The 15,275-nt window shown below is 32.9% G+C and overlaps 1 protein-coding gene across 4 annotated transcripts in view; it reads left to right on the forward strand.

Moving 5' to 3' along the window:
* Kdm2 (Lysine demethylase 2) overlaps positions 1 to 15,275 on the forward strand; it is a 30,793-nt gene that overhangs the window by 361 nt on the left and 15,157 nt on the right. Inside the window, exons 1-7 of one of the 4 annotated variants that reach the window (XM_089227981.1) lie at positions 8,825 to 9,176; positions 13,464 to 13,614; positions 13,679 to 13,804; positions 14,149 to 14,321; positions 14,508 to 14,708; positions 14,767 to 15,036; positions 15,091 to 15,240. In XM_089227981.1, the coding sequence (XP_089084107.1) occupies positions 9,102 to 9,176; positions 13,464 to 13,614; positions 13,679 to 13,804; positions 14,149 to 14,321; positions 14,508 to 14,708; positions 14,767 to 15,036; positions 15,091 to 15,240 (1,146 nt within the window). In that variant the 5' untranslated portion in view covers positions 8,825 to 9,101. Of the gene's footprint in view, positions 1 to 8,824; positions 9,177 to 13,463; positions 13,615 to 13,678; positions 13,805 to 14,148; positions 14,322 to 14,507; positions 14,709 to 14,766; positions 15,037 to 15,090; positions 15,241 to 15,275 lie in introns of those variants that run through there. The other 3 variants (XM_089227979.1, XM_089227982.1, XM_089227980.1) reach the window with 3 other exon arrangements.

Raw genomic sequence — 15,275 nt, forward strand, 5'->3', positions numbered from 1 at the left:
TATACTGTGAATTGTCATTGTAATGCGTTGTTTAAAAATTATTAGTATTACTTTTACTATATTACCAATTTAATAGTATCATATTGCATTATGCCGTCACAAAATCGAGAAAATATAGTAATGATCGTGCAAGGGAGGGGGGTATTCGTAGTTATTATCGGCAGCGTACACGAGTACGGGTGGTAGAAATTGGGAAAATTATATCGTCGGACGTAGCACGTCATGCACACGTTTCGATATCGGTGTATTATGTCAAAATGTTGTTTAATTATTATTAATTCTAATATGATATTATATCGTATGTGTGAGTGCGCGAAAGCGCGTGTACCGTGTGTTTTCAGTTTTCATTTTCACGGCCGCCGACACCGCCACCCGCCGTGTCCGGCGTCTACCAATGTGTTTAGCGCGCACGCGTGCGCGTGTTTCGCATCGTCGTCGTCGGCCATGACGACCCACGGGGGAGGCACGTCCACAGCAGCAGCCGCCGCCGCCGCCCGTCTTTTCGCCCGATCCGGACTACCTTATTTCGATATCCTATTTTTTAACGCCACACTACGGGACCGTCAAACTTTTTTGCTTCGTAATAATAATATTTTCAATTTTGGGTTATTCACTCTCCACTCCGCAATATAATACCACATTCCGTTTTAGGTTCGTCGTGTGGTAGGTGTGTAACGCACAGTGCGAAATCTACGCGTGCGACTTTCGTTTTAGGGGCGGGGGCGTTCCTAGAGTGCAGGGATGATTTTTTTTTTTCGAATAATCAGTTCGCCTGGTAAATGAGTAGGTAGCGGTGGTGGTGGTGGTAGTGGTAAATCATCATCCGCGTGTGACGGTGACGTCACCGGGCGACGACGGCAGACTTCGTCGACAAAGGCGCGTCCGTTCGTCCGACCCTCCCAAACCCATACCTTACGTCGTCGTAGGGAAATCCACAACCACCACTACCAACCGCCACTGCACTCGTCCTATTGCGCGCGCGCGCTAGTGCGTCGACTGTGATGATGATAATAATAAATAATAGGTACAATAATAATAACAACACGCGGCGGTACTCTGTGTTTGAATCGCAGGTACATCCACGGCACTGGCACCATATTAAGTAAAAAAAAAAATAATAATGACGCGCTCTGTTCGTCGCGTTCATGCGTATCTGCGGTATAGATGGTGCTCCGGTCCACCCAGGCCGATGAACGTTTTACATGCGTATTATTTTATTTGTCGTGTCTCTCTGCTTAGCACACCCTCGAACGTTTTTACCCAAACCTCTTCCCTGGGGGTATGACTTAGGCGTGATGCGATGTACAATGATATGTAATATTATAATAATTTACTTGGATATTTTATGCGAGTATGTAATATAAAAATGTGTACTTAATGTACTGCGTTTGCGAGTTTATTTTGGTAATACGCCACTACGACGGCCCTTGTAGCAAATCGAGTTTTTCAGATCCATTAACGCGTAATGGTCGCCGCTGCCGCCCCGCACCTTTTCGCACTTGCTACTGCTAGTGTGTCGTACTTATCGTTTGCAGTCGTCGTATATCGTCCGTTATTCCGGCCCGAAACCGTTTATTTATATGCCTAACGATTACAATAGCACACACGTACGCGTGTTCTAATTATATCTAAAATATCGGTTGCCCTCACACTAACTTGATTTGGTGTCGTCTATTCTCTACAACAATCGCACGATTATGACGTGATGTGTTTGTATGTACATTGTACGGACATCCAGACTTAACACACCTGTAGTAATAGATTTCCAGGATTGCGCAAGCCTTGGCATTATTATTATTTTTTACTCCAGTTCAAAAGTCAATGGATATAATTAGAATTAGAATATTAAAATATAAATTGACATGGAATTCGATATTTTTTAAATTCTAATCTTTTTAAAGTTTCATAGTAACTATTTACAAGGGTTGTGATTTGGTCAGTTGACTCTCTCAAACTTTCCCTGTTCATCAGTGCGGAATTTATAGAACGAAAACTACAAGAACTTATGAACCATATACATTTTTTTTTATTAACTTCGTCTCTAAAACTATTACTGATCCATATATATATATTATATAGGTACTTATATTAAAATATTGTGATTGGTATTTCTTTAATTTTGTTATTTATAGCATGTAATGTTTAATGTACTTAAATATTTACAGTATTATTTTTATTTTTCGTGTTCATTGTATAAATTATATTATATTTATTTTTAAATATGTATTTTATAATATTAGCTTCATATTATTAGGTATATAGTATTACGTTTGAAAGTTCTTTAAATCAAGGTTAAAATTTAAAAGATTCAAAAATAAGTTATAATTAAAAATTAGATAACCCAATCAAAATCGAGATCAAATTTGATATCATTTTAATTTGGTTTTAATTTTTAACTAAAAATATTATACTAGATATTTAACTCGAGTTCAGACGAGAAAAAATTAACAATTAATGTAAAATACATTAAAAATGTAACTAGGTTTTAGTGTTCATCAGTTCACGGATACGTTGGTATTATCTCACTCTGTGAAGTATTACTCTAAAATAATATAATTAATTCGATTGAAGCCACCACAGAATCCCCGCCTGACGAGTAATTTTTGTGTATATAGTTACAAACATGTATTGTATTGGTTATGATAAATTCTTTTATTCCTGTAACCAATAACCACCCTATATTGGTATATATTACTAACAATATTCTGTTGTGTCTAAACAAAATTCCAGCGTGAGTCCTTATAGTAACCCTGATTACCTAGTGTTAAAGTATTTAGTGCCAATTAAGTTCAGTAATTACCCCATACAAAATGTACATTAATTTATAGTATAATAATATAATAATATATATATTTGTTGATCTACGCGTTAGTGTATTTTCGTTTAAGGATATTTACCTACATGTTAAACCCGACTACAGTGAACGTGTCACCATCGTATTTTCAAGAATGTGTTATAAACTTCTAAATATAAAACTCTTGTAAAACTATATTAATAAATCATATCATTAATCCAACAATACGTTTCTAAATTGATACGTTCGGAAAAAGAAAGTAACCTACGATAATAATCAAGACTTGGAGTGTTGTTGTTGGTTCTATGTTTCCCGCTAGATATTTGTTTTGGGTTGCATAAAAATAAACTTTAATTAGGGTATTATTCTATATAATCAACGTTTGGTATAAGGCTAAATAAACAGATTAATTCTGTAACATGGATTAAATCTAACCTTATGGTTAGTCGATCTATTATTGACATCGGTAATTTTAGACTTGATCGAATAATTTGAAACTATTTGCAGATAAATATAATAAGAAATTAAAAGCGATTCAATTACTGAAGCATTTGATAACTATTCTAAGAATTTCGTTCTGAAATAATTCTAATAATTTTACATTAAATAACAAAATCAATTCAATAAATCTATGAGATACGTTATAATGACTAAAGTTATTTTAGTAACTGTTTTCAAGACTATTTTATTTGATGATTTACCTAACAATTATTATTTTCTGGCTACTATTATGATGCATACATTCTGCAAGTATCTCCCAACGATATTAATGTAAATACACCCATTATTTGATTAAAGTTGTTATATATTTATATATTTTTACGTATAAAGAGATTATCTTAAATAAAAACAATACCATGTTTATTTATGACTTAATTTTTTCATGTGAATCCACTTCTATAGTATTTAGATATTTTATTATTTTTTTGCATGTAATGCCTTGTAGATGTTTCGCAGCTTCTAGCAGTTAATTCCAACAATTTCTATGTTCTCTAATCAAGTTGTCCATCCGTCTCTATCTCATTTTTCTCGTGTTTTCTTTCCAACTTGCTTATTGGTTGGCGAGGGTTAAGGCCTTAGACGTTATTGATAAAATCCTGCTTGGTTCGCTATGCACGTCCAGTCCATATTTAGATATTTAGTATGCAACAATTAAAAAATCTCAAAGGGGATTGTGAACAGAATTTTGAAGGATTTCAATCAGACATTTTTTTTAAGTGCATGTAGCTGGTTTTGCGCGTAGTGTGTGTGACGAGTGTCAAATAATAAATATCTGAGTGCTCTAGTCACACTCACGTACAACGTACAAGTCACCACCTCGGCGAAATCCTCGTGAACGATATAGGTGCGTATGCCTTTAGTCAATCCTGCAGATGAATCTAATAATGCGTTAAGACTTTTGAAAATTGATATGAATTTTTAATATATTATACAATTTTAATTTTAATTTTGTGTAAGTAATAAATATAATCAACAAATATACACTACAAAATTGCATAATTATATATATGTATTGGAGTTGAGTACATAATTTATCTAGTTGCCCGATCGATCTCAATTAAATATATTAGCAATTAATATCAGTTTTCAAAGGTTTATGCATGACTGATACACAAGTATGATCTCAAATATTATAGACATCAGATTAATATATTTTAATTGACATAACTGACTGTCTGCGACCCCCTTAATTATATATTATAAGATAATGTAATATGGATTGCCTTATCTTTCAAGGTTTTTACATTGAGGGATGATCATATTTTATAAATAAAAATACAAAAAAGAAATTTTAATTTGATTAATTAATAATACATTTTGTAGAAAACAATAACATTATTCGTTATAATATTGTAATAAAAATTATAGTGTCCATTAAAATATTGTGCACTCTTAACAGTCTTAACTACTTATTAAGAGGACGTTTCACCCGCATGTGCTGTCTCCGTCTTACAAGTGCGTAACATTGCAAAAACTGTTTCGCGCGGGAAAGAACCGAGAAAGATACAGTTATAACTACGAAATTTTCATCACATAAAAAGGAGAATTTTGTCTGTGCAATTTCGTTTCTTAGTAACTTATAACTGTATCTTTCTCGGTTCTTTCCCGCGGAAAATAGTTTTTGCAATGTTACGCACTTGTAAGACGGAGACAACTCATGCGGGTGAAATGCCCTCTTAAGGTTTAACGTCATGTACTCGCCGTTGTGGTGTTCTATACCCGAACACATAATAATAATTACACCGTGTGTTCCACGTAAATCCCTAGAGTCTGGCGATTGATGTATATCGGATCATGTCGCAAATAAAAACAATGTGTCCGATTTTCAGCCAAGTACAAACTTTAGTTTTTCACCGAATTTATGTTGGACATAACTTGTTAAGAGTCCCTTTTGGTTGATATTACCGATTGTTTTCGACTTATAATTCGTCATTGACCTATTACTATAACTTTTGACGCATAATTTACGATTCGAGTGTGTGTATTTAGATACGAATACGTTTGTATATATGAATACGATCGTAGACGGTGATTGCGGATGGCACAAAAAACACCTCTACATTTTATTTTGACTAGAACACCGCTCATTTATTCGATCCCACAATAATACATACATTTAAATAATAATAGTTTCAACAAAATATATTGGATGGTATTGTTTTTGACGGAAATTTAATTCAAGTAGAAAAAAAAGATTCGTACCTATTAAATTATGTTTTAACCTTACCTATGTATGTAGATATTGTTAAGTAATTTTAAATCTCGGGTCCATGGGTTGCATCTATTCAACTTATCCCTTCCACCCCCTCCCCTAAAAAAATCCGTGTTTAAGCTTAACGTTGCTTTTTAATTCCGGTAAAAGATAATTTTTAAAACGTACCTACCTATTCTATTAAATAATGTGCGATTGATGTACTAGTTATTATACATAAGTTTTTGGTGTTAAGAATAAATATTTATAAACAATTTTATGTCAATTATAATCGTATTTAATCAATTAAAACTTCGATTACAACACGTCTTTTAGACTATAGTGATAAACTGATAAGGATAACTGATAAATAATATCTTATTGATTATTCTATATCGTTAAAATATATTATATAATATACGTTAAGGCATGATCTAAGATTTGAACATTTCTAAATATAAATAAGTAAAATAAAATTCTGGATAATATTTTTGTATTGTTTAATGTAAATGCAACTGAACTGTGATCTATACTGTGATTTATTTGTTTATTTATCAATAATTTTTCAAGTCAAATTTAAGTTGATAACACATTTTTTCTTCTTATTTTCTATATCTCTGCCTTTGTTATACGTTTCAATAAGTGTTGATGATTTTACAAATATTCTATACCTAAGCATCTAGGGTAATTTTTGGGGTCATTTTAACATGTAGGACTATAATAAACGAAGGAGAGAGTCAAATATGTTTGAGGGGTCGTATAGAATAACGTAATAATGATGAATACTAAAACCCGTTCTTCCTCAAACTTGATCAATTGTACACGTCATTATTCTTTGGATATTCCTTTCGGTTTCGTTAGCCTACCTATTGTCTTGTATACCTATTAATTTTCTATCATTTTATATGTATGGAATTGTATTCTATTAAGAACTATAAAATGATAATAATATAATATAATTTAAATCGGCTGGAACCCAATTGAACAAAGCATACCATTTTCATTACCTAATTGAGCACAGATACTATTAAACAATAGAAATCCAAAATATACGATTAAGCATAGAAATACGTACATTGCCGTCCCACACAGCAAAAGAATAATAATAAAAAAAATGATATATAGCAGGAATTATTTTATATTAATCAAGTATTAATAATTGTATAAAAGTATAAAATAATATAATTTTACAAATATAGTTTATGTCTTGTGCAGATTAGTCTAAAAGTTAATTTAACGGTGTACCTAATATTCAATATAATTTTAAATAAAAGTGTATGTAAAAAAAAAATTATGAAATAGGATAAGAATTACATAATAATTATTATAATAAATAATATTTAAGTAAATCTATTTACAAATATTTATATCTTTCACGTCCTATGCAGATTAGTCTAAAAGTTAATTTATAGATGTAATTTTAATATTTGTATTATGTTCCCTGTACAATTTTATGTATATGACTGAGTATTTCAAAAGACGCATGTTAGCCTGGTTGTAGTTGGATATAAAAATTGGCAACGTTGCATTCCTTTGACTGCTCAATCGGGTTGTTCCAAAATAGGGATCGTGCTCAATCGGGTTTCACTGTTTAAATTTGTTATGCATAAAAATTAAATAAAATATACAAACTTTAAATATTATTATTAGCTAATATCATTTAGTCAGAATAATAAATATTCGCCGATTCCCTTTTTTTTTTTTAATTAAACATTTTTCGTCAAGTTACAGTGGTTGAATTCACAACCATCACCTAACAACTTAACGACTTCCGGAATCGCGGAACGCGCGTCGAACCATTACATCTGATTCCGATGTATCCCTGCATGCGATAATGAGAGATAACAATAATGTGCAATGTAAAAACAAAAAAACAATATCGTTGAACTCGTATTTTCGTAACTCGATTTACTTCGATAGTTATTTTCGTTATGTTATCAACAGTGGGTAGGTAGGAATTAAGTGTATCTTACGTCGAAAAAACGAGACAAAGAATTTACGTTATAAGTAATTGTAGTAACAGTAAGTCGATCAAAATGGTAAAATATCTATAACTTAGTGCGATATGTGAATGACATCTTATAGTTTTATACTATTTTCTTCTTATAATACCGAAAAAGTAAAATAATATGTTATCGAAATATTGGAAATATAACAATTATTATTAATATATACATATATAATCATACCAGATATTAATTAGGTACAGAATAGGTGTCTTTACACTCAATCGTATCTTCCATAATTTAACACGTGTTAAATCCCATTTTTAAAATTTTTTAGTGAATTAAAGATATAACTAGACGTTATCCTACAGTTGAAAAATATTCTTTTTGTCGACATCTGGTTTCTGGTTACAGTGGTCTAGTGTAATAGTTATCAATTGATACTTCAGATTAAATGTTCAAAATACGAATGGTTACACTAACTTAAACCAAGTTCGAAGTATGTCACTGGCAAGATAATGTGATAAAATTAATAGCACAAAAAATTAAATCACGACACGATACTGTAAAAGCGCCTCCACAGTCTGTCCATAAAACAATATTGGTGTAAGTAAATTAGTCGGCAAGCGGTTCACTTACTAACTAGTTGTAGCTGATAACAGTACATTATATTATACTGTGACAGACACCAAACTATGTTTCATAAATCATAATCAATTACAATTAATTTAAGGCGTCACATAGCATTTAGGCGGTAAAATGAAAAGATACAATTTACGATGAGCCTGGTGTTACCCGTACGATTTTACCTTGTAAATTTACCGTACTTACAGTATTTCTATGCATAAAAAAAACACTATCGAAAATCGATATTCATACGTGTGTGTATGATACTAGTATTTATCCTCGTATTTATCGTTATAACTATTTCGTCGTTGTTTCAAATCTCTCTTTGGCCGCCGCACGCGTAAAAAAATACGATCGCGTTTTTTATTCGCGTGAGTGTCGGTCTCGTTTTTCTTTTCGCGTCCGCATGTCGCGGACGGTGTGCGCTCGTTCTACTCGTTGGTATACTTATTACCTCACCACCACCATTACCACCAGGACCACGCGTATCATAATAATAATAATAATAATAATTTACAATAATAAAAATAATGCGGTGGCGGTAATAATAATCGTACCATAGAGGTATAATATAGTATACGTACTCTCGTATTATAGAAGTAGTAATAGTAGGCGGCGGCGTGTTTTTCCCCGCTTTCACCTCCCCGGACGCCACCGTCCGGTATATGCAGCGCTAGCGCGACCGCCAGTGCCTCCGCGCTCCTCGTCTCACCCGTTGTGCGTACCACACACACCATACACGGACGCGCCGCGCGCCAGTTGCGTCTGCACAAACGACTGCCATACTCGTCGTACGAACGCCGTGCATCGTGTCGTCTCCGCCGCGTACAATAACGTATATAATATCCACGTTTCGATATTATTATTATTATTATTATTATTATGGTTGTTGTAGTCGCGTGTGAGTGAGCGTCGAGCCCGAGCGCGCGCGCCGCGAGTGAGAGCGTTAGCGAGACCGACTAAGTGCGAGTGACGTCGGTGCAAGCGTGAGCAGCGACGTTGTTGCGAGTGCGCGCGCCGTATAGAACGCGGTCGTACGAAAATGGCGTCATCGTCGCGCGACAGCGAGCCCGGGAAAACGATGTCGTCGCACCACCACAAATATTCGTCGAGAATCGTGAGTAAAACGCTCACCGCCACAGCGTTTTTTTTTTTTGTGGGGGGGGAGGTGATCCGCTTGGTGGACTGCGCGTGTTCGAGTACGAAATATTCGCGCCGAAATTTTTAAAACCTAAAAGAATTTCTTTTTTCACCGCCTCAACTATGAATCTTTTATATATTACCTATTTATATGCCAAGTCGTGGTCGCGCTGAACGTTTTAAAAAAAACCCCTTTCATTATAGGTACATGATCAAAACGGTCTGTTTTCGATCTCATTTTTCTTTCCTAACCCGTCGTGACGATGCGACGTATACGTAATCTAATATTCGTCGTAGTATCCGGACCTTACACCACGTTTACTATACGCGAGTTTCTACGCTGCTGCGAAATACGTTATGTTGACGATAATAATCTTCTGCCTTATTCTAAGCGATTTTCACAGCGACTCTGCACTGTAATTTCCGTTCAATATCCGTTCCTTATTGCCCCCATCGTTGCATATTATGGGCAATAGTCGACGTTGCCGTCCACACACCTGTTCATCGTCGTTGATTTTTTTAAATAATTGCGCTCGTACATAGTACACACCCATTATACTAATATATCGTTGACCGTTGTATTACTCGTATTCCTTATTAATGTTATCGGTACATTGGTTTTTCGTTTTTATCCCGTTCTCGTCTATAGTAGATACTTAAAATATAACTGTGACGAGTAGAAAATTAAGTCGAAATAGTATAATTACTACTTATATGATTTACCTATATCTTAGTTCCATGTTTTTTTTCTATTTTATACTCTTGAAACATTTTTGCGTAAAACAATGACTACCTATAACAAAACATTAATTGGCGCATCAATCTACAGTGGAACCACCTCTCTAAGTCGAATTTTCGATGAATTTTTTTTCGTCCCCAACCACAATTCGAGTTATCGAGGTTCTGCTGTATATTCGACAATTTTATATTTTTGTACGAGTAAAATTCGAATACATAATGTATCCGTGTATACCTCGTGCATTTAATGGTGTGTACACACACCAGTTATTAGTCTCGGTTTTGGAGCCGGTTTTTCGGCTTCTTTGTACGTCCCCGACTGAGGCTGTTAACATATTTTTGGGTCTCTAAAGTGCCTACAGTGCTTGCATTGTTATTTAAATCGCTTTATTGTATTAACCTACGGAATCTGTAGCGATAATCTTATATTTTGATATATCTTATGTTTAAATTCCTAACGCGCCAAAAGTAACTGAATTGCAATTGAGTACGATCTTCATCATTACGACCATGTTGATGAATTCAATTGTATCAACTATCAAGCAATATATTATTATCATAAACTTGACCGATCGGATCAAGTTTAAATAAATATTATTGCAACATTAAAACAACTGATGGTTTCGCTAACACTACTCTAGAGCATTACGTTCGAATGAGTTGAGTTTGATAGTAGCCTTTAGACATGTAAATCGAAATAAAATTAAGAGCGAATTTATTGTAGCACACAATATTGTCAGCCTTATCACATTATAGGTACTTATTATAATAATTTTTATGTTTTGGTTGTGACTAAATTGTGTTTAATGTTGAAACAACATATAATACGTCGTTCCTCCTTCCCCGTGGGTTTGAAGAAGTGAAAATAATTTTGAACAATGCACCCAATGAGATGTTGATATTTATATATTATATCATAGTGTTGCCAAGTATTGGTATAGCGTACATTCTTATGACATAGTCTGTAACGAAAATCTTGGAAAATATAGTGTCAGCAGAATATTTAATCTCAAGAGTTTTAAAAGTTAAATGGACGAAATGTGGGTTAATCCACGCTTCATCATAATATAATTAAATTATCATCTTGACATGCAAGATCTTGTAAACCTAAACTTGACAGACGGTATCAAGTTTAATCAAATATCATTGCAATATTAAAACAAAACTGATGGTTTCGCTAACACTACTCCAGAGCATTACGTTCGAATGAGTTGAGTTTGATAGTAGCCTTTAGACATAACAAATCGAAATGAAATTTAAATTTACCGATAAATTCTTTTTTAATTTGTCACATTTAACCTATATATTTATTATTTATTTTATGTTATGACTGAGTTTTTAACTAAGTTGTTTAATTGTGTAGGTATATACTGAATACATGAATTAACGTTAAAACTACTTTTTGTAGCATGCCCTCACCTAGAATAAAACGATTATTCACTCTGTATTTTGTATGTCCAACTAGTAGAGATTTTTGCCACTTGTATTCTTAGACTCATAGTTACAGTCTCGCATTGACATAGATATATTTTATTTAAACAATCTGTGTTCACTCTACAGTTAATATATTATATTGTGCCGGTAAACGATGACGAATCTGACACGCAAGATTGCCGCTCACACTGATTCTATTTTAAATATTTTTTAAATTATAAAAAAATAAACGAAATCATCTCAAATACACTATGATGTTCGTACCTATCTGCGTGACCATAACAAAACTACTCGATTATTCGTCGTGAATTCGCATGCACTCCTCCGCGCGCCGTGTACCTACTTACACCGTTAGTGTCTGTTATGCAAACCAAATAAAGATTAATATTATAATACTTGTATTGCGTTTTGTACGTTTCCGTTACTATAATTCGAGGTTGTTTCAAAACTAGACTTATAATATTTTATACGTAATAATATTGTGCAGGGTGCAGGTGGATCGCGGACAAAAAAATCTGCCAGTTTGGCCCGTTTTGTATTTTATGATATTTAAATATTATCACAAAACACATCAAACGTCGAGTGAGTGAAGTTTTTTGTTTGTTCGCGAGCCAGACGCGACGAGACCTTTCCGCCGCGCGCGCTCTCTACTATAGTCGCGTCCACCGGTGTGGTGCGTGTCGTGTGTGGCTGTGTGGCAGTCTGCGTGGAACGCGGCGACGTAGTTGTCGTTTTTGTCTGCCATTTTTGCAATGACGAGTAAAACAATGCCGCGCATATACGTCGTGTGGTAGCAATGACGACTGGAGTTGAGACACTGTCCATAAATTCGTTATGAATCTTCGTTCGTTGTTGATCGAGAACTATCCGATCACAAACCTACTCCTCAGCCCTCAAAATCAACGTGTTTTCGTCGTATCCCATACGACAGATCGTTGATAAAAATAATCTATGTATTTTTCGTTTTTAACCTTGACCCAATGTTAGACGTATTTTTCTGATGAACCATATTTCGATCGTTTACAGTTCGATTTTCGTCTTCCACCAGTGGGGCATTATTTGTGTTTTATATGTATTGTCAGATAATTACATTTTAAACGATTTTACACCGCCCCAAATTCTTACCAGAACACCGAACATCAATTTTTCCGGGGTCGCCACTGTTGGCAAAAACCGAGTGATTTTTGTCATATTGAATAACCCGATTCTTGAACATAACAAAACATCGTAAATTTTTATTCGTGTTATTATTTTTAATTGACATGTTCACCCTAAATTTTAGTTTTCTTATTATGAAAAATTCAGAGGGAATCCCCCCCACTATTAGTACGCTATTGAAGAGTAGTAATTCAGTTAGTATTATATCATAAATAAATAAAACATTGTACCTACCTATAAACTGCTTAACTTCATTATGAATATATCGGTACACGCAAACTGCAAAGTAATATACTAATATGTACTATTGTATGTAATATGTATTTGTTTGAATTCCACATCATAATATTCAATATTCTAAAGCAGTGGTTCCCAAATTTTTATTCCACTTTTGAATGGTTTTTGCCGCCACGGTGTCCTGCTGTGAATTAAAGACTGGACAAAAAAATTGTTTTCGTTTTTTGTGAACCTTAGACCCTCAGTACCTTGAGAATGTACTTGCGGTACACAATTTGGGAACCGCTATCTAAATAAGAATGTAATCAATGAGTTTTTTCATCAAATATTGTTCTTTATATACTTTTTAATTGGGGATCATAGTTAACATTTTGTTGCCTATATTCTGATTTTGTTGAATGTTTTTATATACCTATATATTATATATAATAGTGTACAACAATTAAGGTTTTAATGTTATAAAAAAAAATATGATAAATATTATGCAAAAACATAAGATAATTTTTACATTATATTTAATAAATAGTACCTAATTATTAGCTTTATGAATAAGTAATATTTGTTTATATTTGCTTGTATTCTTTGAGAACAAACTATTGACGACAACTGCAATCTAAAAATGATTTGTCCTTAGAAATAAAGCTCATAATAATATTAAGATCAAACATTTAAATTTTTAAATTTATATGGTTTACAGAGAACACGCAAAGAAAAGAAAACATATTCAGAAGACTGGGCATATGGCGATGAAGAAGAAATTGAAGGTGTACGATCCTTTAGTTTACAAGAAAAGCTTGATTCCACACGTTATTTAAATCACAACTTTACTAAACAGATGGATGGAAAAGGTATGATTTAATATTTTTATAGTTTCAATTACCTAATAATACATATTTTATTTTATTTTTTCAGACTTTAATATTTCGTACCTCCAGAAACATGGTTTTATAATACCATTATTATTTAAGGATAAAACTGGTCTTGGATTACATGTCCCAAGTCCTAATTTTTCAGTGAATGATGTTCGTACATGTGTTGGTAAGTGTAATGTATTAAGTTTGTTAATGAATAGTTACAGTCTATCTCAATTTGAATCACTAAAGCAATAATTATTTATGATTTGTATTAAATCATTTAAAATTATTTATTTATTCATGCAATTACTACCTATTACTCACCGAAATCATAAAATATGTTGGTATATTTGATTTTGAGATATAGGTACCTAATGAAAATTAATAAGTACCTAATAAGTATATTGTATTTTGTAAACTTAAAAATATTGATTCATACATTTAAAAACTCAAATTAAGTTTTTAATTTTTTTGTTAAATAATTTATCTTTTTATATTTTGGTATTATTAATTAACCTTTTTATTTAGGATCAAGAAGAATGTTAGATGTAATGGATGTTAACACTCAAAAGAATTTTGAAATGACTATGAAAGAATGGACTAAGTATTATGAAGAACCGGTGAAAGATAAACTTTTAAATGTGATTTCACTTGAATTCAGCCATACAAAGCTAGAAAACTACATTAAACGTCCAAATATTGTAAATATTACTTTTTTAAACAACCATTTATTTTGCCATTATTGATTTATGCTTAAATTGTAATCAAAATATGAAAGTGATTTATAATATATTTTTACTTTATAAATATGTATTATTAAAGTGTACTACTGACCTTTACATAATTAACCTACGTTCAATTATAAATAGGTTTGTTTTTTTATATAGGTACGAGAGCTGGATTGGGTTGATTGTGTTTGGCCTAAACATTTGAAAGAGAGCCAAACAGAATCAACAAATGTCATAGATGATATGATGTATCCAAAGGTTCAAAAGTATTGTTTGATGTCTGTTAAAGGCTGTTACACTGATTTTCATATTGATTTTGGTGGCACGTCCGTTTGGTATCATATACTTAAAGGAAGCAAGGTAAAAATTGTCTATTTTTTAATTAACTAAAAAGTGTTAAATAAATATACATTTTAAGGTTTTTTGGTTAATACCACCAACTGAACAAAACATAAAATTGTATGAACAATGGATACTATCTGGTAAACAAGGTGACATATTTTTTGGAGATACAGTCGAACAATGTGGACGTGTATCATTGAATGCTGGGGATACATTCTTCATACCTACTGGTTGGATTCACGCCGTTTATACACCTAAAGACTCATTAGTATTTGGAGGCAACTTTTTGCACTCTTTTGGTATTGAAAAACAGCTCCGTGTTGCAGAAGTAGAAGAATCCACCAAGGTAATTATATTGAAATGTATACTAATTTATAGACTAATCTGAAAAAATGTTTAGGTACCTCAAAAATTCAGATATCCATTTTTTACTGAAATGCTGTGGTATGTTCTGGAGCGTTATGTTTATTGTGATTTGGGTAAATCTCACCTTGCTGAAGGCGTTGAAACTTCACCTTCGCCAGATGAGCATATACATTTCACTAAACAGGTAAAATACTAAAATAAAAATATAATAAGGAAACA

Source organism: Diuraphis noxia, unplaced genomic scaffold (genome assembly GCF_037042655.1).
Source record: "Diuraphis noxia isolate RWA-SAM2 unplaced genomic scaffold, SU_Dnox_SAM2 contig0004, whole genome shotgun sequence".
Lineage (NCBI taxonomy): Eukaryota > Metazoa > Arthropoda > Insecta > Hemiptera > Aphididae > Diuraphis > Diuraphis noxia.